We start from the raw sequence: 24177 nt of genomic DNA, 5'->3' as shown, positions 1-24177 counted from the left end.
CTCGCAGAGGAGCAGCGCGGCTCGCCGCCTAGTGCCAGCCTCCCAGCTCGAACGTCTTCTCGAAGACGATGGGCTTCGGGACTGCGACGGGCACGGGGTGGGCCACGGGCACCGCCACTGGCTTGTGGATGAAGTAGGGGACCGGCTTCGCCACTGGCACCTGTGGGGAAAAAGTCACCACGTCCGTCACGTACGGAAAACCCTCCACCACGCACTTACTTGGACACCTGGTTCCCTAACAGAGCTTGCGAGTCCCTGTAATTGACACAGATGTTCACCGAGACAACACCAGACTTCAATCAGCACAAATAGGTGGACTTTAATTCAGAGGTTGCAGGGAGTGGAAGAATAAGATCTAGCACAAACAATGGAAGCTGACGCATCGATAAAATATCTAGGAGAATGTATACCCAGCGATATAGAATAGAACGACCACATAAAACTAATCGCAGGTAACACAGATGCCAAACCGAGACTCATTCCAGGAAACATCAGGAAATGTAGTCCTCCTGGAAAGGAAGCTAATAACTCTCGTTCGACCAATACTTGAATACTGCTCGAAAGTCTTGGATCTACACCAGATACGACTGATAGAAAAAACAGAGAAAATTCAAAGAAGAGCAGCGCGTTTAGTAAGTGTGAAAGGAGCACGGAAATTCTCAGCCAGCTGCAGTTGCAGAAGCTGCAAGAGAGGCGTTCTGCATCAAGGTGTGCCTTACGGTTAAAAGGTCCTCAGTTCGAGTCTAGGTCCAGCACATAGTTTTAATCTGCCAGGAAGCTTCATATCAGTGCACACTCCGGTGCAGAGTGAAAATTTCATTCTAGCACAAATATATCATTTCCTCCTAACTGCACCTCTAAAACACCATGAAGGGAAAAACTGAGAGCCATTCTGCCACAAATATATCATTTCCTCCTAACTGCACCTCTAAAACACCATGAAGGGAAAAACTGAGAGCTTCTATTTCACACGCAAGGCTAACGCAATGGCTCTTCCTGCGAGAGATGATGAGAGAGGAGAATTGTTACATTCTGGTAAAAGCCGAATAAGGGGAAGGATGCTGTTGTTCGATGTATATGAGCTGTACCAGGAAAGGTATCCGAATTGACGCACCAGTCTTTTGGAAACAGATATTTAATTACAGAAGCCATTTATGACTGGATCATTGTATTATGGGAAAGCGAGTAGTACAGAATACAACAGAGACAAAACTGGAGACCTTTAAAATGTTAAATTTCTACTATTAAGAATAGTTACAGGAATATATGACGCAAAAACTTTCCCCAAAAGGAGGAACTGACTAGTGACATACATCTCAAAACATCCAAGGAATAGTACCAGTGGTAGGGGAAGGAGCAGTTGAAGTGAAGAACGATATGGTACAATAGCAAGAGAAGACGAGGAACGAAGTTCACAGAAAACCTATGTGGTATCAGAAGGTGGGACATTTTAGTGAGCTGTCAAGTCATACACGTAATAGGTGTATAGGTGCTGGCAGGAAGAGTAGAGGGTAGAGGATGAAAAGGAGTTATCAAAGAAGCAAGGTCTAGTAGTCATGCAGTTGTGAAATGATAAGGCAGAATTTAAGGCGAGTGGTAGGTATCATTTTCCAACAATCTTCAATTGTGTCCTATTCACAACTGTATGTCTACTACACTATTATACTTGATAACTCCTTTTCATCTTCCACAACTACAGTTTTTTCCCTCTACTCCACCTGCCAGCGGCCATACAACTCGTATGTGGGTGAAATGACAGCTCATTAATTGTCCCATCTTCTGCATGTTTACTACATCTATCACACCTGATAACTCCTTTGCATCTTCCACAGCTACAGCTTTTCCCCTCTACTCCACCTGCCAGCGGCCATACACCTCGTACGTGGGTGAAATGACAGCTCATTAATTGTCCCATCTTCTGCATGTCTACTACATATATCATACATGATAACTCCTTTTCATCCTCCACAGCTACAGCTTTTCCCCTCTACTCCACCTGCCAGCGGCCATACACCTCGTACGTGGGTGAAATGACAGCTCATTAATTGTCCCATCTTCTGCATGTCTACTACATATATCATACATGATAACTCCTTTTCATCCTCCACAGCTACAGCTTTTCCCCTCTACTCCACCTGCCAGTGGCCATACACCGCGTACATGGGTGAAATGGCAGCTCATTAATTGTCTCATCTTCTGCATGTCTACTACATCTATCACACCTGATAACTCCTTTGCATCTTCCACAGCTACAGCTTTTCCCCTCTACTCCACCTGCCAGCGGCCATACACCTCGCACGTGGGTGAAATGACAGCTCATTAATTGTCCCATCTTCTGCATGTCTACTACATCTATCATACCTGATAACTCCTTTTCATCTTCCACAGCTACAGCTTTTCCCCTCTACACCTGCCAGCGGCCATACACCTCATACGTCGGTGAAATGACAGCTCATTGATTGTCCCATCTTCTGTAGACTTCATTCCTAATCTACCCAGTCGGAGGACTGACGAGTACGTGTGAGGGAGGGTACTTACCGCTACAGGCTGAGGTACCGGCACTGGGTACGGCCTGTCCACGTGTACAGGGACTGGCCGGTCCACGGCGACTGGGTACGGCTTGGGTACGGCGACGGCGTACGGCTTGGGGACTGGTACAGCATACGGTGCTGGGACAGCCACGGGCACGTGCTTCTCCACGGTTACGGGGTACGGTGCTGGTACGGGAACTGGGACCTGTGCCACAAAAAGAAACACACATTGTCAACCCCTCTTCAGCATCACCGTGTCAGTTCATCTGCTTATGTGGACTTACAGGATTGGTGGTAGTTGCTTGGGGTGCTAAATGAACGCACCAGATACATATCTACAATCTTGTGTCTCTATAACCTTTCATTTTTCACAGTCCATGCATTAAGAAAATTGCTCTACGTGCTATATGAGTGAAAAGTCAGAAACATAGAGTATGATGCATCACAGGTGACTCAAAAGTGAAGCGTACTAATGCGATGAATTAACCTACTGGCATAAAGTAACACTGCATGCCCTGACTCCTAGGCATTGCCTACTAGGAACTCCCTCTTAAGTTTTTTACTAAATGAGGTCTCCTCTGGATGCATTGCTAGTCTGATACCCCAGTAGGACAGGATATGGTGGAGAGTGTTTCATCCACACAATGCAGTTTGTCTCAGCAGCTATACTCAGTATACTTACTAATTAATGTGTAGGGGATATATACTTGAACAAATTAAATTCACTACCTAATTCCCGAAGATGATGCACTATTGCCCGCCTTCTATATCATCTACTGACAACAGCACCTTGGATGCTGTATGGAGGGGCATCTGATCATCACATTGATGTCCCAGGTATTGTTTGCTTTATGAACCTTGGAGCTATCGCTTGTAAGTAAAATAGCTCATCCGTTGGCATGTCAGAACCAACAAGAGCAGTGCAATAGTAGAACTACACCATGGCTTAACATGCTGCAGCCAGATTAATTTACAATTCAATTACGAAAGGCATACATTGTACTCATACAAATAAAAACAACATATTTCTGAAAGACCCTTAAATGTTATTAAAGCTCTGAAATAAACACATTTGTTGAATTATGATAGATGCATAGAAAATCGTAAGCAGTTAACAGTATGTGGATGAAGTTATGGGAGCAGCCTTACTTTTCACTACAGTATTGGTGTTAATGGGCGCCATAACTACTCAAAAAGGGGAAACAGTCTTACTTTATAAGTACAGGTTTGGTGTTGACAGATACTGTAACCACTCAGAAAGCAAATGCACAACTGTATCCATGAAAGCAATTGGATACCAACTGGAAATAGACAGAAAATTGTTCAACAGCTCGTGACATTTAAATGTGTTGATACATATTATCGAACAGTAGAAATGTCGAAAAAGAGGTTAGAGAATAAGCAGCAAAACCAAACAAAGTGGCATGGTGTTTAAATACTGCAACTTGAAAGAAAACATCTAGAAAAATAATTAGACCAGTTATGATATACACAGTTGAGGCCATTTCTGAAACATCAGTAACTAGAAGTTTTTGGAAAGCTGGGAATTGAAAGTTCTGTGGAGGATTGCAAGGAAGACACTTAGAGATACAGAAGTGAAAGCATTAGAAAAGAAACTGGACTCAATGAGTGTGTGCATAAAAGAATGCGTGAATAGCACAGACACTTAGACGTGATTGATGAACAGGAGATTGCGAAAATCGTATGACATAAATCACTAGCTACTATAAGGAATATAGGTTGCCCAAGGAAAAGAACTCAAGGTAGAACATAATGACGAAAATGCGCTTTAGCCTAGGAAGAAACGAGGAAGAACAAACTGGAGTGGTGTGCTGCCAGAGTACATCATGGCGTGGATAATGTAGCATGTTGTGAGGTACCTGCTTGGTGATGGTGGTGTGCACAGAGACGCCGGGCTCGAGCACAGCTGCTGGGAGAGGAGCTGGAAGGGCTGGACCAGCGGCAGCGACAGCGCCAGCTGGTGCCGCAACACCAGCCAGTGCTGAACCCACTCCATAGCCGCCCAGTGTTCCGTACTCCAGGGCGCCGAAGTCTCCCAGCCCGAAGAGGCCACGCTTGTCATGCCTCTTGCTCGCCACCTGTTGCTGCTGCTGCTGCTGCTCCTCACACAGCACTGCGCCTGCTAGCGCCAGCACCACCACCTGTGAGGAAGGTCACTGCATTATGAAAGCTCGGTGCTCATTCACAACCATCAGAGATTGATGAAGCTGGCTTCACCACTGTAAGCCCCTTACCTTTATATTGGCTGTATCGTCTAATGTTTCTGTTCCAGAAGCAAACTATGTTGCTTGACGACTGCTAAGGAACAACTGACACTTGCTGAGGAAAAACAACTAACAATTGCTACAGAACTTCCGATCAATAGCAAAAGGAAATGAAGTGAAGCTTTTGCACAAACGCAGGGTACACATTCGACAGTTAATGCAGTACAATGTTTGATGAAGCTTGTTGTCTATTGCAGATGAGCAGCTGGACGACTCAGAGGCAGTCAGTGTCACTTCTGTGGCCACAGTAATGGCTGTGTCCGAAAGTGTCGTCTCGCATTTAAAAAAGGCCACTGAATGTGGAAAATGAAAATGATCATATGGTGTCAGTGGTCGGGAATTCCCAGGAGGGAAGTTCGGCAGCCAAGTGCAGGTCTTATTGAGTGCAACGCGACATTAGGAGAATTGTGCGTCGACAATGGGGAAACGAATTCGTGGCGGTCCGCATCAAACCAGTCCACAGACTGATGACAAAAAAAAAAAAAAATGGTGAGTGTTCATCGGAGGTGGGGGTATCATCTGGAGTGCCCCAGGAAAGTGTGGTAGGTCCGCTGTTGTTTTCTATCTACATAAATGATCTTTTGGATAGAGTGTTCATGCCGTGGTGTACGGGAAGGTGTCGCCCTTGAGTGACTGTAGGAGAGTACAAGATGACTTGAACAGGATTTGTGATTGGTGTAAAGAATGGCAGCTAACTCTAAATATAGATAAATGTAAATTAATGCAGACGAATAGGAAAAAGAATCCCGTAATGTTTGAACACTACATTAGTAGTGTAGCGCTTGACACAGTCACGTCGATTAAATATTTGAGCGTAACATTGCAGAGCGATATGAAGTGGAACAAGCATGTAATGGCAGTTGTGGGGAAGGCAGATAGTCGTCTTCGGTTCATTGGTAGAATTTTGGGAAGATGTGGTTCATCTGTAAAGGAGACCTCTTATAAAACACTAATACGATCTATTCTTGAGTACTGCTCGACCGTTTGGGATCCCTATCAGGTCGGACTGAGGGAGGGCATAGAAGCAATTCAGAGGCGGGCTGCTAGATTTGTTACTAGTAGGTTTGATCATCACGCGAGTGTTACGGAAATGCTTCAGGAACTCGGGTGGGAGTCTCTGGAGGAAAGGAGGCGTTCTTTTCGTGAATCGCTACTGAGGAAATTTAGAGAACCAGCATTTGAGGCTGACTGCAGTACAATTTTACTGCCGCCAACTTATATTTCGCGGAAAGACCACAAAGATAAGATAATAGAGATTAGGGCTCGAACAGAGGCATATAGGCAGTCATTTTTCCCTCGTTCTGTTTGGGAGTGGAACAGGGAGAGAAGATGCTAGTTGTGGTACGAGGTACCCTCCGCCACGCACCGTATGGTGGACTGCGCAGTATGTATGTAGATGAAGTTGTAGATGTAGATGTAGATGAAGATTCTTACTAGGGTGGGCTTGCTGCGGTAAATCGCCAAGAACGAGCAAGTCATCAAGAGGCTGACCACATGATGTCACCGCGTAGGGTTGAACCAGAGACGGACCAGATGTTCACCGATAGCCTACCAATGGTCGGATACGGTCAGTGAGCTTGCAATTTGCCGTAGACACTACACACGATCGTTGCGTCATAAGCCGGCCAGTGTGCCCGAGCGATTCTAGTTGTTTCAGCCGGGAACCGCGCGACCACTACGGTCGCCGGATCGATTCATGCCTCGGACATGGACGTGTGTGATGTCCTTAGGTTAGTTAGGTTTAAGTAGTTCTAAGTTCTAGGGGACTGATGACCATAGATGTTAAGTCCCATAGTGCTCAGAGGCATTTTTTCGTTGCTTCATATCAAATGCAGTGCAGCGCCGAGGTGGTGTGGACGCTGTCCAGCAGGTGGGAAAGCGCGCCGGGCCGCCTTTCCTCGTTTTCTTCCGCTGGCGAGGCATCAAGGCCCCGGCGCGTCCTTGCTTTCTCCACCGAGCGTCCGGCCTCGAACCTGACTCACATAGGCGAGCGGCCGCCGGGAAAGGTGTTGCGTCACCGCCGCCTTTCATCCAGCACCAGTAGCAGCGGCCGCGCTGTTACGGAACAGGACGGATGAACCAGGCCGCCCACGTGTGCGATGACGCAACGGCAGCTGTGAGGTCGTTTTCCTACTCAGGGCGTCCTCCAGGTCCACGTGTCATCAGAGGAAGGTCACCATGTAAATGCTTTCTGTAGTTCTACTGACCAGTAACTGGAACAGGTGGAATGCCGAGCAAGTAGGCGCTTCATCTGTTGTTGTTGTGGTCTTCAGCCCTCAGACTGGTTTGATGCAGCTCTACATGCTACTCTATCCTGTGCAAGCTTCTTCATCTCCCAGTACTTACTGCAACCTACATCCTTCTGAATCTGCAAGTGTATTCATCTCTTGGTCTCCCTCTACGATTTTTACCCTCCACGCTGCCCTCCAGTGCTAAATTTGTGATCCCTTGATGAGTCAGAACATGTCCTACCAACCGGTCCCTTCTTCCAGTCAAGTTGTGCCACAAACTCCTCTTCTCCCCAATTCTATTCAATACCTCCTCATTACTTATGCGATCAACCCATCTAATCCTCAGCATTCTTCTGTAGCTCCACATTTCGAAAGCTTCTATTCTCTTCTTGTCCAAACTATTTATAGTACATGTTTCACTTCCATACATGGCTACACTCCACACAAATACTTTCAGAAACGACTTCCTAACACATCTATATACGATCACAAAAAATTTCTCTTCTTCAGAAACGCTTTCCTTGCCATTGACAGTCTACATTTTATATCCTCTCTACTTCGACCATCATCAGTTATTTTGTTCCCCAAATAGCAAAATTCCTTTACTACTTTAAGTGCCTCATTTCCTAATCTAATTCCCTCCGCATCGCCCGACTTAATTCTACTACATTCCATTATCCTCGTTTAGCTTTCGTTGATATTTATCTTACATCCTCCTTTCAAGACACTGTCCATTCCGGTCAACTGCTCTTCCAAGTCCATTGCTTTCTCTGACAGAATTACAATGTCGTCGGCGAAGCTCAAAGTTTTTATTTCTTCTCCATGGATTTTTATACCTACTCGGAATTTTCCTTTTGTTTCCTTTACAGCTTGCTCAATATACAGATTGAATAACATCGGGGAGAGGCTACAACCCTTTCTCACTCCTTTCCCAACCACTGCTTCTCTTTCATGCCCCTCGATTCCTAAAAGTGCCATCTGGTTTCTGTACAAATTGTAAATAGCCTTTCGCTCCCTGTATTTTACCCCTGGCACCATCAACTTTGAAAGAGAGTATTCCAGTCAACATTGTCTAAAGCTTTCTCTAAGTCTACAAATGCTAGAAACGTAGGTTTGCTTTTCCTTAATCTTTCTTCTAAGATAAGTCATAAGGTCAGTATTGCCTCACGTGTTCCAATATTTCTACGGAAACCAAACTGACCTTCCCCGAGGTCGGCTCCTACTAGTTTTTCCGTTCGTCTGTAAAGAATTCGCGTTAGTGTTTTGCAGCTGTGACTTATTAAACTGATAGTTCGGTAATTTTCACATCTGTCAACACCTGCTTTTTTGGGATTGGAATTATTATATTATTCTTGAAGTTTGAGGGTATTTCGCCTGTCTCATACATGTTGCCCACCAGATGGTAGAGTTTTGTCACGACTGGCTCTCCCAAGGCCGTCAGTAGTTCAAATTGAATGTTGTCTACTCCCGGGGCCTTGTTTCGACTCAGGTCTTTCAGTGCTCTGTCAAACTCTTCACGCAGTATCATATCTCGCATTTCATCTACATCATTTCCATAATATTGTCCTCAAGTACATCGCCCTGGTATAGACCGTCTATATACTTCATCTACATCAACCTTATCTGGCGGCAGTATCGAATAACTGAAAAATAAAGAACACTTTTCAGTTGTTCATTGGAGACAAACTATAAAAGATAGAAACACGTTGCGTCAGTCAGTGGATATACGAAGGTTCATAGTTTTGGCACAGCCACTTTGTTTGTAGCAACATGGCGACTACACACATGGGATACCTCCAAATATTGTGTCTGCTCTCATTTTTCCCTGCGTAGCGCACCAACACGACCTGGCATAGACTCAACTAGTCGCCCAAAATTCCCTGCAGAAATATTTAGCCACGTTGCCTTCACAACCGCACATAACTGCGAAAGTGTTGCCAGTGTAGGATTTTGTGCACGGACTGACCTCCACATTCTGTTCAATAAATATTCCATCTGTGGGCAAATAATTCGCTCGAATTGTTCAGCATGTTCTGGAAACCAATCGCGAACGCCGGCGGTTGTGGCTGAGCGGTTCTACGCGCTTCAGTCCGGAACCACGCGGTCGAAAGTCCGAATCCTACCTCGGGCATGGATGTGTGTGATGTCCTTAGGTTAGTCAGGTTTACGTAGTTCTAGGTTCTAGGTGACTGATGACCTCAGAGAAAGTCCCATAGTGCTCAGAGCCATTTGAACCATTTTGAACCAATCGCGGACTGTTGTGGCCCGTAAACTGGCTCATTGTCATCCATAAAAACAAAGTCCATGAATGGCTGCAAATGGTCTCTCAGTAGTCGAACACAAACATTTCCAGTCAATGATCTGTTCAGTTGGACCAGAGGGCCGAGACCATTATGGCGTCACCACCAGCGAGCACACCATCTTGTTGACAACTTGGGACCATAGCTTCGTGGTGTCTGTGGCACACTCGAACCCTAGCATCAGCTCTTACCAACCGAAAACGGGACTCAGCTGGCAGGTCGACGGTTTCGCAGTCGTCTAGGGGCCAACCCATATGGTCACGGGCCCCGGAGAGACAATGCTGATGATGTCGTGCTTTTAGAGAAGGCACTCGCGTCGGTCGTCTCTTACCATAGCCCCTTAACGCCAAATTGTCAGCCCTCAGTAGCTGAGTGGCCAGCGCGACATAGTGTCAGTCCTACAGGCCTGGGTTCGATTCCCGGCTGGGTCGGAGATTTTCTCCGCTCAGGGACTGGGTGTTGCCCTAATCATCATCATTGTTGTCCTAATCATCATCATTTCATCCCCGTCGACGCACAGGTCGCCGAAGTGGCGTCAACTCGAAAGACCTGCACCGACCGGCGAACGGTCTACCCGACGGGAGGCCCTAGTCACACGACATTACATTTTAACGCCAAATTTCGCCTCAACGTCCTAATCGACGCGTTCGTCGTGCGTTCCACAACGACATCTGCGGTTATTTCAAGCAGTGGTACTTTCCTATTAGCACTGACACAACTCTAAGCGAACGCCGCTGCTCTCAGTTGATAAGTGAAGACTGTCAGCTATTGCGTTGTCCTTGGTGCGGGGTAATGCCTGAAATTTGGTATTCTCGGACTACTCTTGACACTGTGGATCTCGGAATACTGAATTCCTTATTTTTGAAAAGGAATGTCTCATGCGTTCAGCTAAAATCACCATTTCACATCGTTGTTGTTGTTGTTGTTGTTGTTGTGGTCTTCAGTCCTCAGACTGGTTTGATGCTACTCTATCCTGTGCAAGCTTCTTCATCTTCCAGTACCTACAGCAGCCTACATCCTTCTGAATCTGCTTAGTGTATTCATCTCTTGGTCTCCCTCTACGATTTTTACCCTCCGCGCTGCCCTCCAATACTAAATTGGTGATCCCTTGATGCCTCAGAACATGTCCCACCAACCGATCCCTTCTTCTAGTCAAGTTGTGCCACAAACTCCTCTTCTCCCCAATTTCATTCAATACCTCCTCATTAGTTATGTGATCTACCCACCTAATCTTCAGCATTCTTCTGTAGCACCACGTTTCGAAAGCTTCTACTCTCTTCTTGTCCAAACTATTTATGGTCCACGTTTCACTTCCATACATGGCCACACTCCATACAAATACTTTCAGAAACGACTTCCTGACACTTAAATCGATGCTCAATGTTAAAAAATTTATCTTCTGCAGAAACGCTTCCCTTGCCACATTCAGTGTCCGTTAATTTACATCTTGCGGCCATAAACTTTTTCACATGAATCACCTGAGTACAAATGACAGCTCCAACAGTGATATGGTCTTTTATACTTTGTGTACACATTGCTACCGGCTTCTGTAGGTCTGCATATCGCTGTCCCATGGCATTTGTCACTTCGTCGTACATCTCAAGGGAAATCAGTTTGTATGATAGAATGTACACGAAGTCGATCCATTGTTCAAGTGCAACGTGCATTTCCCGTCGCTTCCCCAAGTAGCCACCGCTGCGCACGCAGATTTACGATTGGCATACGAAATTCTTGCATACGCAAACGGAAGAGTACTGGTCAGCCATGCACATCTCATGAAAACGTCTAGCGCATCAGCGATCCGTTCACACGAAGCCTCTGATATTCCACAAGATGGGCAGCCCAGCACCGTCAACTTTCTCAAACAAGGGTGTGGCGTGTTCTGGAACGATACCTACATATGAGGCGTTACAGGTCTCAGTCTATGCAGCAGCTGTGTCCGGGAGACCGTAATAGAAGGTACTACTTTTGCATTTCAGTTCTCTGGGACACATTTTCCGAACGACTCTTCTTTTCGAACGAGTCGACGTTTCGCCTATCGAGTAAACTGAACCGCTAATAATGTACTAGTTTCGGGAGTCATAAAATCCTGGCATCGTAGCCGAACATGAAACGCTACCCGACAACGATGGCTTGGAAGAGGTGGACAACAACATCTTGCTCACTCCTTTGGGCCTCCCAGATCGCCAGACCTCACAAGACACGCCACACCAACCGTCGACATTTGCACTGTTTTGCTGGTACGTTCAGTGCAGTGCAAGTACAAAGACGGAGGGTAAGAAATCAAACGAAATGTAACTGGCCTCTAAAGAACCTGCGCTGATCACGAGTCCTTGATACCAAAAAATGCGGAACGACTTCCGAAATTTTGTTGATGGATTTCTGGTTCACCCAGCGTACATCATGAGAAGTAACCGCCATGTTAAGCTGCCTTTGGTTAATCACCAAGCTACGAGAGACGTTCAATAAGTAATTTAACACATTTTTTCTCTGCCAATTTCGGTTGGCAAAACGCTGAGTCTGACAACTGTTACCATCCCAGCAAGGTGGCGCATATCTGTCCGATCTCTCGAATGCCTGTCGGCCGCACACGGCTGTGACGCCTGGAACGTGTGGACACTCTCATTCGAGGTGACCTCGCTGCTCAACTGGGCGCCTCTGTTACTGACACACCCGTCCACTAGTTGGGGGTGCTCAGAAGTGTGTGCCTCGCCGCCTAATAGAAAACTGTAAAAAGCGACGAAGGAATTGTTTGCGCGTTACGAAGCTGATGGTGACAATTTTTCGCTGGACATCATGAGAGGCGATGGAACTTGGGTTCATTACCTCGAAAAGGAAACAAGACAGAAATCCACGGAGCGGAGCCACGCCACCTCTCCTCCGACGAAAAATTTCAGGCCTCATCTTCGGCAGGTGAAGTACTGGCGACGGTCATTCGTGATTCTGAAAGGGTTATTCTGCTTGATGTGCTCCCTCATAGTGCATCAAGCAGCTCTGAAGCATACTGTGCTGCCCTCAGGAAATTGAAGAAACGACTTCAGTATGTTCCAAAAATACCAACCTCCTCCCGCACTGGCCATGAAGGCCCCCACGGTACCGACCGGCCGCCGTGTCATCCTTAGCCCATAGACATCACTGAGTGCGGATGTGGAGGGGTATGTGGTGAGCACACCGCACTCCTCGCCGTATGTCAGATTTCGAGACCGGACCCGCTACTTCTCAGTCAAGTAGCTCCTCAGTTTGCCTCACAAGGGCTGAGTGCACCCCGCTTGTCAACACCGCTCGACAACCGGAGGGTCACTCATCCAAGTGCTAGCCCAGACCGACAGCGCTTAATTTCGGTGATCTGACGGCAACCGGTGTTACCACTGCGCCAAGGCCGTTGGCCTCAGTGTGTTCGTCGCCACAAGAATGTAAGAAAACTTCTCCTTCTCCGCGACAGTCCGTGGCGTCAGACAAGTATGCGCACCCAAAGGGAGCTCACAAAACTTCGATGGACTGTTCTTCTTCATCCAGCCTACAGACCGGATGTCACACCTTCCGACTTCCATCTATTTATTCCAATGAACGATACATTGTGTGGGAAGCAATTCATAAGTGATGCGGTGATTATTGGGCAAGACGTGGGCCCCCCACCAGTAGAGTGGGGATACAGACCCTACCGACATGTAAACGGTAGCTTAATGAATGCTTGCGCTTTTGATTAAGCCGAGAAGCTACCCAATTAAGACGCTATTCGAGTGGAGGATCTGTCCGAACCGGTTGAGCTACTTAGGTTGTGTGGCTTCCGTGATGAGCTCATTAGCCGAACAGAACCCGTCTCGCGTTCCCTCGCTGGATGCCTTGGTCGTATTAATGCCCCTTCGTCGACCTGTCGGACCAGAATGAAGACAGATATCAGCGCACGCGTTTCTGAAAACTTAACCTCTGTTTTCTTTCAAAGTCTGCGCTGTTGTTCCTCTTTCTGTCTTTGCCATTCCTCTTCAAAACGACAGTTTCGTCAGTTCCCACAAATTATAACCGATACAATTAGCTACACGAGCACAAAAAGCCAAATTATATGTGTATCGCAGGTGGCATCAATCAATGAAATAGGCCTACGTTAATGGCAGTGGTAATGTTTCTTTTTTTCCCCACTAATTTAACTGCTGTTTAAAATTCAAAGTAATGCCATTTAGAATCGTACGCTTACCAGCCCACGGTTCTACCACTGTCTGTATATGCTCTCTCTCTCTCTCTCTTTGTCTCTCTCTTTCACACACAGACACATAGACACACACACACACACACACACACACACACACACACACACACACTATTGCTCGGTCTCTCTCTGTCTCTCTCTCTCTCTCTCTCTCTCTCTCTCTCTCGAGGAATCTCCAAAACACTCCTTAATGAAGATAAGTATATAGCAAACGTATCCAGATCAGGTATTATGGGACTTAACGTAAGTTATACATTACTACCGCAGGTGAAGGAACTTTTATTGAATACTGTACCACACTTCAAAGTGACGTAGGTGCATGACACTGTTTTTCAACATAGCCACCATGTCTCTGCAGCTGCAGTCGTTCAATTTCTCGACAACAGATATCAGCTTCTCGGTCACAGAAACATTTGAGAACCACTCTCTCAACGTCCTCATCTTTGGAAAATTTCTTTCCCCTCCCCTCCCCCCTCTCTCCCCCCACCCACCCCCCAGACGTTCTTTCCGCTTGCCGAAAAGATGGAAATCTTGTGGTAGAAAATATAGTGGATGCTTCCAAGCTTCCTGCCGAACACATTGAAGCAAAGCTTGTGTTGTGCTCGTCGTATGTGATGCTGCATTGTCGTGCTGGATAACAATGACTTTGTTTAATTTACGACGCCTCTTGTTCCATAAGTTTTGTCTAAAATTATCTCTCCCTCTCGCGTACTTCAGCTTTGGAGGTATTTCACTCTGTGACGCTGTGACGCACCCGTTATCCGTACCACAGTACAAGTGTCTCCGCAGGAAACACGGAACACGTCCTGTCTTCTGACAATGCGACGCTGTTGTTACGTAGTGGCGGGATATAATTTATTATGTCCCTACGTACATACCAACCGATGATTATATCTCGATACGTCAGTCAAATTCCGCGAAATGTAATACGAGAACGTACCACCAATATATCAAGACCACAATGATCACAGTCTCTGCTCATATATTTCTATGTGCAGATACTGTGATAATTGTGGCCTTGATATGTCCCACTTCATTCCGATAGTTGCTTTTTCTCAGCGTTTAACAGTCTTCCTTACTTTTACTAATTTTTAAAATAAAGCAGTCGCAAGCAAAAAAACTGTTGCCAGAAACTAAATATTTGTGTCATATTGACTTGTAGGCACCACCACCAATGAAAACTCACAAGAGACACGCTACAAAACGATAGCCAACTTCTATAACTGGCAAGTCACAGTCACAAGCCAAAAAACTGTTCCCAGAAACTAAATGTTTGTGTTCATTGACTTGTAGGCGCCACCGCCAGTGAAGACTCGCAAGGGACACGCTACAAAACGATAGCCAACTTCTATAAAACATTTTGAACTTTTCCCATTTATCTTGACCAAGTCATAGGAGTTACCTCTCATGCCATTTACCGGCCTTTCTAGCACCTACATCATTGCAGATAGCCTTTTTAGTGTGTAAAATCCCTTTTCACATACCACCTAGCGAAGCAGAAAACACAATTTATGGAAAACTGGCGTTTAGAACCTTTAGCATGATAGCCCTTCAATTAATGTAAGTTCCCTTGCGGGCTGGCTTGAAGCAAAGCAGTTGCTTTTCAGTGACATTGCTCCAAAGGCATCCTGACGCTGGACTGTCCAATGACGTCCCCGCATAGCGAATAGGAGTAAACGGCAGTTTTAGGCGCACTGAAGAGAATGGCCACAAATATGGTCGGAGCGTCGGTTCTGAACATTTCGGATGACGGTAGTCTGCAGCTTTCATACACTTGCTAAAGAATTTTTTTTTTTAAACTACGCACTCTGTCGAAAAAAAATTGCAACACAAAGAAGGAGTTGTGCGACATAAACGAAAGTTGGTGGGCGAATTTCTACGTCTGAAAGATGATGTCTATTCAAATTTTGAGCCAGTAGCCAAAGAACGCTAGTAGCGCTGCTATAAGAAAGCAGATAAGGTTTGCTTTAAATACGTGCTATAACGGTAGTGGGCGTTGTTTTACCTTTGAGATTGGACGTGGTGTGTTGGTGTTGGTCAAGAATGTCTTTAAAGTGACAAAGACGCCATTGTCAGCATCTCACTGTGTTCGAACGAGGGCGTGTAATAGGTCTACCAGAAGACGGATATTCCTACCGCGATATTGTACTAATACTTGACAGGAATGTAGCCACAGTGCATGATTGCTAGCAGCGGTGGTCACGGGAATGTCTGGTCGCAGTAAGACCGGGCTTCATAGGGCACGTGCCACCACAGAGGAAAGACCATCGGGTTTGGCTTATGGCTATCGTGCATCCTAGTGCATCAGCAACAGCAGTTTGAGGAGCAGTTGGCAAGGCAGTGGCACAACGAACTATTAGAAATCTGTTACTTCAAGGGCAGCTTTGAGCCAGATGTCTTGTGACATGGATTCAACTGACCCCAAACCACCGCCATTTGCGACTTCATTGGTGTCAAGCGAGGGCCCATTGGATGGTAATGTGAGGTCGGTTGTCTTTTTTGATGAAAGGTGGTTCTATCTCGGTGCCAGTTACGGCCCTGTGTTTGTTGGAAGTAGGGCCTCTAACCAACCTGTCTGCATGCTAGAACCACTGGTCTTACCCCTGGAGTTATGGTGTGGTGTGCAGTTTCGAGTGACAGCAGGAGCACTCTCTTGGGTATCCCACACAACCTGACTGCAGAATTATACGTCAGCCTGGTGGTTCGAACTGTTGTGGTGTCATTCATGGACAGCATTTTCCGACAGGATAACGCTCGCCCATATACCGCTGTTGTAACCCAATATGCTCTACAGTATGTCGACATCTTGCCTTAGCCTGTTCGATCACTATACCAGTCTCCAATCGAGCAGATGTGGGACATCATCGGACGGCAACTTCAGCGCCGTCCACGTGTTCATGCTTGCATTCAAAACTCTAGCGATTAACACCCGTCATTAACGTACCGGCATTTCACATTTGCAATAGCTTATCTCTCGCCTACATTAATCTGTGATCTTGCAATGTTCAAATGGTTCAAATGGCTCTGAGCACTATGGGACCTAACTTCTGAGGTCATCAGTCCCCTAGAACTTAGAACGACTTAAACCTAACTAACCTACGGACATCACACACGTCCATGCCCGAGGCAGGATTCGAACCTGCGACCGTAGCGGTAACGCGGTTCCAAACTGAAGCGCCTAGAACCGCACGGCCACTCCGGCCGGCTCTTGCAATGTTAATCACTTAAATGTATTCCCATAATTTCATTATACTACATTAGCTATTTTTTGGGGTTGCGACTTTTTTTCAGTCAGTGTATTTAAGTGGAGTACAAATTATTTACTACTCGAACGCGTGTCCAAGACTGTCCCATTTCTGTGAACCTTATACAGATCCAACCACATTTAAGTTAGTATCTCGTGTACTGTCTAGGTTAACCGTCACAGTTACTTTAGTCAGGGGAAAGCCTGAAAAACATGACCATGTAAATGCTCGAGGTACAACTAACAATTAATGCTAGCTTCAATAGAACACCAATTGTATTGAACACTTGTGTTATGGTGCTCCACGCTGGCACAGATCGCGCGTCCAAACGGTAAACATGCAACTCAGCCATACCGTGGGCACTCGACACACTCGGTCCTCACGCCACAAGTGGGCTATCGGGACCGTCCGACCGCCGTGTCATCCTCAGTTAAGGATGCGGATAGGAGGGGCGTGTGGTCAGCACACCGCTCTCCCGGTCGTTATGATGATTTTCTTTGACCGGAGCCGCTACTATTCGGTCGAGTAGCTCCTCAATTGGCATCACGACGCTGAGTGCACCCCGAAAAATGGCAACAGCGCACGGCGGCCGGATGGTCACCCATCCAAGTGCCGGCCACGCCCGACAGCGCTTAACATCGGTGATCTGACGGGAACCGGTGTATCCACGGCGGCAAGGCCGTTGCCTCATTGCGACACAGACACTGAGATATGTTCTGTAAACAGTACTGTACAGCTTCGCCATTTTAGTGAACAGGGTCCTGGAGCCACCGAAATTTGACGTAATTTGGCGATTTGTATTTTTTCACAGGCCACAAGTTTCGGTCAAGTGGCCATCTTCAAGTCATAGATTCAGACTGTATTAAGCTAAAGGAAGGAATACTGCGTCAGATACACAACTTTTTCTTTGGCTACAGAGTCTGTGACATACATACGCATGCTGCAAATAGTAACAGGTAACGTATTTGACGCCAAAGATCCTTCCTTCAATTCTTCATAGAGTCTCATCTCGCGACTTGAAGACGGCAGGTAAATATGCATTATAATAGATTTCGTTGGTTCAGTTATGCCATTCTCCAAAAGTCACTACAGTCCTGGGGAGATGTCCAAAGTAGATCGCTGTTTTTTCTAAATCCCTATTTTTAGTGTTTTGGAACAAGACAGCATTGTTCTCAAAATAATTCTATTCAAAATTATACTGCCCGTTGAAGCCAATGATTCATCTGTTTTTGTCCATGATGTTAAAGTTTTCTGGGCAGTTACACTATTCGGAGTATAACACTCCCTGAGTGTTGAATATGGTTATTGTTTTCATCTTTTGGTCTCCCTCTACGATGTTTATCCCCTCCCCTCCCCCAATTCCCTCCAGTAGTAAATTGTTGATTTGCTGATGTCCCAGAATGTGCGCTATCAACCGCGTATTTCTAGTCATGGTAAACCACAAATTTCTCTTCCCCACCCATTCTATTCAGTACATCCCCATTAGTTATTTGGTCTACCAATCTAATCTTCAGCATTCTTCTATAGCACCACATTTCAAAAGCTTTAACTCTCTTCTTGTCTAAATTGTTTAAAATCTACGTTTACTTCCATACATGGCTACAATCCATTCAAATACTTTCACAAAAAAAAAATCCTATCACTAAAATCTATATCCGATCTTAGAATTTTCTCTGCCTTAGAAACTCTCTCCTTGCCCTTGCCTTCTGCATTTTACATCCTCTCCACTTCGGCCACCAACAGTTACTTTTGCTGCCCTAATAACAAAATTCATGTACTACTTCACGTGGCACGTTTCCTAATCTAATTCTTTCGGTATCTCCTCCTGACTTAATTCGACTACATTCCATTATCCTTGTTTTGCTTCTGCTGAAATTCATCTTATATCCTCGTTTCAACACATTGTCCATTTCGTTCAACTGCACTTCCAAGTCATGCTGATACTGATACGAAAATCAAAAAAGAGGGAGAAAACGAAGAGAAGTGAAATCGATAGCTAACCGGCCGACACGCTGTAGTAGGAAAGGATGCGTTAAATGAGAATGTATACCCATAAAATACGTCGTAACTTGTTAAAACACGAGCTGGAACCGGCAGCACATGTTCCACACGAGAGCTACCGTACTGAATGCAAGCGTTCGGGTGCTGCTCCGTGTACATTTACACGATGTCGCCAGCGAAACAAGCGCCTTTCGCGTAGCATCGGCGTACGACAAAAACACAAAGGCCTTCCACATAGCAGCGTACGGCGAAAGCAAAAATGTTTCACCACACTGCCGGCCGATGTGGCCGAGCGGTTCTAGGCGCTACAGTCTGGAACCGCGCGACCGCTACGGTCGCAGGTTCGAATCCTGTCTCGGGCATGGATGTGTGTGATGTCCTTAGGTTAGTTAGGTTTAAGTAGTTCTAGGGGACCGATGACCTCAGAGGTTAAGTCCCATAGTGCTCAGAGCCTTTTGAACCATTTTTTTTCACTACACTGTGTGAGTAACAGTCTTTAGGCGCGCTATGTGCAGGGCTTATCGATATCATTAGAGATCTTCCCCAGTGCTTTTTAATGATTTGCGGGATATAAAGACATTCCTAGAGATCTTGCCCATTATTTTGAAGGACGGGCAGCTATCTGTTTTGTAACTAGACACTGCCTTTACTTTTTATTTCTTTTGTTTCATCTATCGTTCTCTGCGTCTAGAGCACCATTATCAAGGAATCAGTCCGACCATCAACCAAACGGTGGTAAATGCCGGATTCCAGCTTCACTGTTTCGCTGATGGGAGAAATGATTGCTCTACATCGGTGCTCCTACCAAGATTGTAGTTGAAACTTCCTGGCAGATTAAAACTGTGTGCCGGAACGAGACTCGAACTGGGGACCTAATCCTTTCGCAGGCAAGTGCTCTACCAACTGAGATAACCAAGCACGACTCACACCTTTCCTCACAGCTTTACTTCTGCCAGTACCTCGTCTCCTACCTTCCAAACTTTACAGTAGCTCTCCTGCCAACCTTGGAGAACTAGCACTCCTCAAGAAAGGATATTGCGGAGATATGGCTTAGCCACAGCCTGGGGAATGTTTCCAGAATGAGATTTTCACTCTGCAGCAGAGTGTGCGCTGATATGAAACTTCCTGGCAGATTAAAACGGTGTGCCGGACCGAGACTCGAACTCGGGACCTATGCCATTCGCGGGTAAGTGCTCTACCAACTGAGCTACCCAAGCACGACTCACGCCCGCTACTCACAGCTTTACTTCTGCCAGTACCTCGTCTCCTACCTTCCAAACTTTACAGAAGCTCTCCTGCGAACCTTGCAGAACTAGCACTCCTCAAGAAAGGATATTGCGGAGAAATTGGCTTAGCCACAGTCTGGGGGATGTTTCCAGAATGAGATTTTCACTCTGCAGCGGAGTGTGCGCTGATATGAAACTTCCTGGCAGATTAAAACTGTGTGCCGGACCGAGACTCGAACTCGGGACCGAATTCGAGAGACTGTCCGGCACACAGTTTTAATCTGCCAGGAAGTTTCATATCAGCGCACACTCCGCTGCAGAGTGAAAATCTCATTCTGGAAAGATTGTAGTTGCAAGAACGAAAGATTACGCTGCCCTGTCCGGAGATGAGACGATACGAACATTTTGTTATTATTATTATTATTTATTTTTTAAAGCACCGCGATGTTTTCTACGCTTCTTCATTACTTACCAAGAGCTTCATGTCGAGATGTGTGAGAGGGTAGGTTGCGTGGAAGCAGGAGAAGCCGCGGCGAAGAGCGCACTATGCCCATAGCGGTCTCGGCCCGCCTTATATATACCGCACTAGCAGCGCAAAACTGCTGCCGGCCCCACCACGGCTCCAAAACACTTTCTCCGGCCGGACAGCACGGCGCCTCGCCTGCGTCCAGGCCGCCGTGGACAGTCCACGGTCCCCCCTAACCCCCTCACTCACTCATCCCACCATCCCACCATCCCACCAGCGTTACCTCCTGAGGCCGCAGGAATCTCACACAAAGCACCCTCCGCCACTCACCGCTTACGACAGAGGCCATAATGAGAGCGCGTTCCACTGGCACGCTGCCCGAACGCAAGGACGGACGTGAACTGCTGCGTCACCCACTCGGAGGAATTCGTTTCGCCCTTGTTTTCATTCTCAAGTCTTCCTGGCCCTTCACCGAGTTTTTTGTGGACAAAGCTCAGAAGCGTTGGTCTTCTCTCCAAAACAATATTACGTTCAAGGGACAGACGAAAGCTCTGAAAGGCTCCTCTCGTGGCGTCCCTCTTTCAACGTGCGTTTGCTCCTGTGCCCCTTGCGCCTGGTCGCCATGCGTTCAAATGGTTCAAATGGCTCTGAGCACTACGGGACTTAACATCAACTACGCTGGGGCACTACTGATGATCCCGTAGTCTCTCATGAACACTCACCATCGACGACAACATCCTGGGTTCTACAACTTAAGAAGTCTTCTACCCACTCCCCATCTGTGAACTTATTCCATATGCTCGTACCTTCGTTAACAGCCTGCAATGGGGCATCGTGTCAAATGCTTTCCGTAAATGTGGAGTTTTCCTGTTGCGCTTCGTCCATATTTCGCAGTACATCGGGAGAAAAGTGCAAGCTGAGTTTCGCATGAACGATGGTTACTAAAACCGTGCTGATTCATGGAGATAAGCTTCTCAGTCTCTGCAGCAAACCGATGTTAGGCATATTGGTCTGTAATTTTGAGAATCCGTTCTCCTACCTTTCTTATATACGGGAGTCACCAGCTTACATCAGCCTCAGAGTGTCGTTCCCTTTGGTCATAAACGCTGTACTGCCACCAGTTTCTGCATACTGGGCTGCATGCACACATACCTGGTTCGGCGAAAACTCAGCGAGTCTATTATACCCCTACTGCACCACTGGAACACTCGATCTTAATTCCTAGAAAAATCTGGGACTATTTGCAATAACAGTTGAAATGTAGCATTCACCATGCATGAAATTTATTTAGCTCTATAGATCTATTTGGCAATAGATCAAATGGTCAAATGACTGAGCACTATGGGACTTAACATCTGAGGTCATCAGTTCCCTAGAACTTAAAACTACTTAAACCTAACTAACCTAAGGACGACACACACGTTCATGCCCGAGGCAGTATTTGAACCTGCGACCGTAGCAGCAGCGCGGTTCCGGACTGAAGCGCCTACAACCGCTCGGCCACAGCGGCCGGCTCGCCGTGCGTCTCTGCTTGCCTAACAGACAAGAAGAAGTATGCGTGTAGGCGTACGCCTCTCACTCAACACTGCGCATACGTGATTCCATTCTCACCTGCAGTTGTGGAAATCAATAGAAAAGCATGTATTTTTGTGAGAACATTAATATCTCCGCCTCGATAAGTTCTACACAGTGAATATTGTAACCCTTCATTTCATAGTTGGTCTATTTTTGAAACTAAAACTTATTCTAACTGGCCATGAACAGTTCCAATATTTTACATAAAATTATGAATTCATGTTTTAAAGTAGAGATACTTAAATGAATGAATAACAAGAGCCAATGTATTTACAATTTGTACAGAAACCAGATGGCAGTTATAAGAGTCGGGGGGCACGAAAGGGAGGCAGTGGTTGGGAAGGGAGTGAGACAGGGTTGTAGCCTCTACCCGATGTTATTCAATCTGTGTATTGAGCAAGGAATAAAGGAAACGAAAGAAAAATTCGGAGTAGGTATTAAAATCCATGGAGAAGAAATAAAAACTTTGACGTAACTGTAATTCCGTCAGACACAGCAAAGGACTTGGAAGAGCAGTTGAACGGAATGGACAGTGTCTTGAAAGGAGAATATAAGATGAACATCAACAAAAGCAAAACGAGGATAATGGAATGTAGTCGAATTAAATCGGGTGATGCTCAGGGAATTAGATTAGGAAATGCTACACTTGAAGTAGTAAATGAGTTTTGCTATTTGGGGAGCAAAATAACTGATGATGGTCGAAGTAGAGACGATGTAAAATGTAGACTGGCAATGGCAAGGAAAGTGTTTCTGAAGAAGAGAAATTTGTTAACATCGAGTACAGATTTAAGTGTCAGGAAGTCGTTTCTGAAAGTATTTGTATGCAGTGTAGCCATGTATGGAATTGAAACATGGACGATAAATAGTTTAGACAAGAAAAGAATAGAAGCTTTCGAAATGTGGTGCTACAGAAAAATTCTGAAGATTAGATGGGTAGATCACGTAACTAATGAGGAGGTATTGAGTAGAATTGTCCGCTGCTCGTGGTCTCGTGGTAGCGTTCTCGCTTCCCGAGCACGGGGTCCCGGGTTCGATTCCCGGCGGGGCAAGGATTTTTCCTCGAGATGACTGGGTGTTGTTGTGTCGTCTTCATCATGATCATTCATCCCCATCACGGTCGGAGGAAGGCAATGGCAAACCACCTCCACTAGGACCTGGCCTAGTAAAGCGATGCGGGTCTCCAGCATCGTTCCCCTACGCTCTGTAAAGAAGCAAGGGACTTCATTTCATTTCACTGAATAGAATTGGGGAGAAGAGGAGTTTGTGGCACAACTTGACAAGAAGAAGGGACCGGTTGGTAGGATATGTTCTGAGGCATCAAGCGATTACAAATTTAGTATTGGAGGGCAGCGTGGAGGGCAAAAATCGTAGAGAGGGACCAAGAGATGAATACACTAAGCAGATTCAAAAGCATGTAGTTTACAGTACGTACTGGGAGATGAAGAAGCTTGCACAGGATAGAGTAGGGTGTAGGTTGCAGTAAGTACTGGGAGATTAAGAAGTTTGCACAGGTTAGGGTAGCATGGAGAGCTGCATCAAACCAGTCTCAGTACTGAAGACCACAACAGCAACAACAACATGCAAAGTAGCAAGGGGCTTTATTCAAAGAGTTTCTAAAGATCGTACCTTTTGTTTCACAACTACTATATAAACCCAGCGAAAATACTGATAACGTCTTTAGCTTCTGGGAGTCTTTGTGTTCGAGATTTTAGTGTCTGAGCTTCCAGCGTTTGAGTATTCGCGTCTCTGAAGTTCATGTATCACTGAGTGAAATAGTTAACTTCATTGGAAACCAGGCTAGTTAAAAGTAAATTTCCTTCTTTTAATTTATTGTGAAAAGTACTAAAAGTGACAGACGTGAGACAACGCTAACATCCAGCGAACATTTCAATCCATAAAAAATCCATATAATTAACTCCAATTTGACAACTTCAGTTGTTGCCAAAGCTACTATCCAAACATCGCGTCGCTACTTGACTTTCAATTATAGACCCTGTTTAAGACTTTGATTATAGAGCTAATGTGTGACCATTCATAGTAGTGAATCATATCAAAGTAACTGTTTTCGTAAAAACCGATTTCGAGTAGAGTATCACGAGAAGTGAACCGTATA

General features: G+C 45.9%; 1 protein-coding gene across 1 annotated transcript; it reads right to left on the bottom strand.

The window, feature by feature from the left end:
* Nucleotides 1-20551, bottom strand: LOC126425280 (cyclin-dependent kinase inhibitor 1C-like). The gene is made up of 4 exons (XM_050088253.1): nucleotides 20496-20551; nucleotides 4412-4693; nucleotides 2539-2736; nucleotides 1-160 (listed from the first exon to the last, which is right to left on the bottom strand). The coding sequence occupies exons 1-4, from the start codon at nucleotides 20505-20507 to the stop codon at nucleotides 29-31; spliced, it is 624 nt and encodes a 207-aa protein (XP_049944210.1). The 5' UTR covers nucleotides 20508-20551; the 3' UTR covers nucleotides 1-28.
* Between the last annotated feature and the right edge of the window lie 3626 nt (nucleotides 20552-24177).

This window comes from Schistocerca serialis, chromosome 10 (genome assembly GCF_023864345.2).
Source record: "Schistocerca serialis cubense isolate TAMUIC-IGC-003099 chromosome 10, iqSchSeri2.2, whole genome shotgun sequence".
NCBI classification, from domain to species: domain Eukaryota; kingdom Metazoa; phylum Arthropoda; class Insecta; order Orthoptera; family Acrididae; genus Schistocerca; species Schistocerca serialis.
This window is presented reverse-complemented; position numbering and strand designations above follow the sequence as displayed.

Excerpts from the sequence above, each read along its gene's own strand:
- LOC126425280 (XM_050088253.1), bottom strand. Across the intron at positions 2,737-4,411 it reads ACACCACCATCACCAAGCAG|GTCCCAGTTCCCGTACCAGC; the intron begins GTACCTCACAAC and ends TTTGTGGCACAG. Across the intron at positions 161-2,538 it reads CGGTACCTCAGCCTGTAGCG|GTGCCAGTGGCGAAGCCGGT; the intron begins GTAAGTACCCTC and ends TTTTCCCCACAG.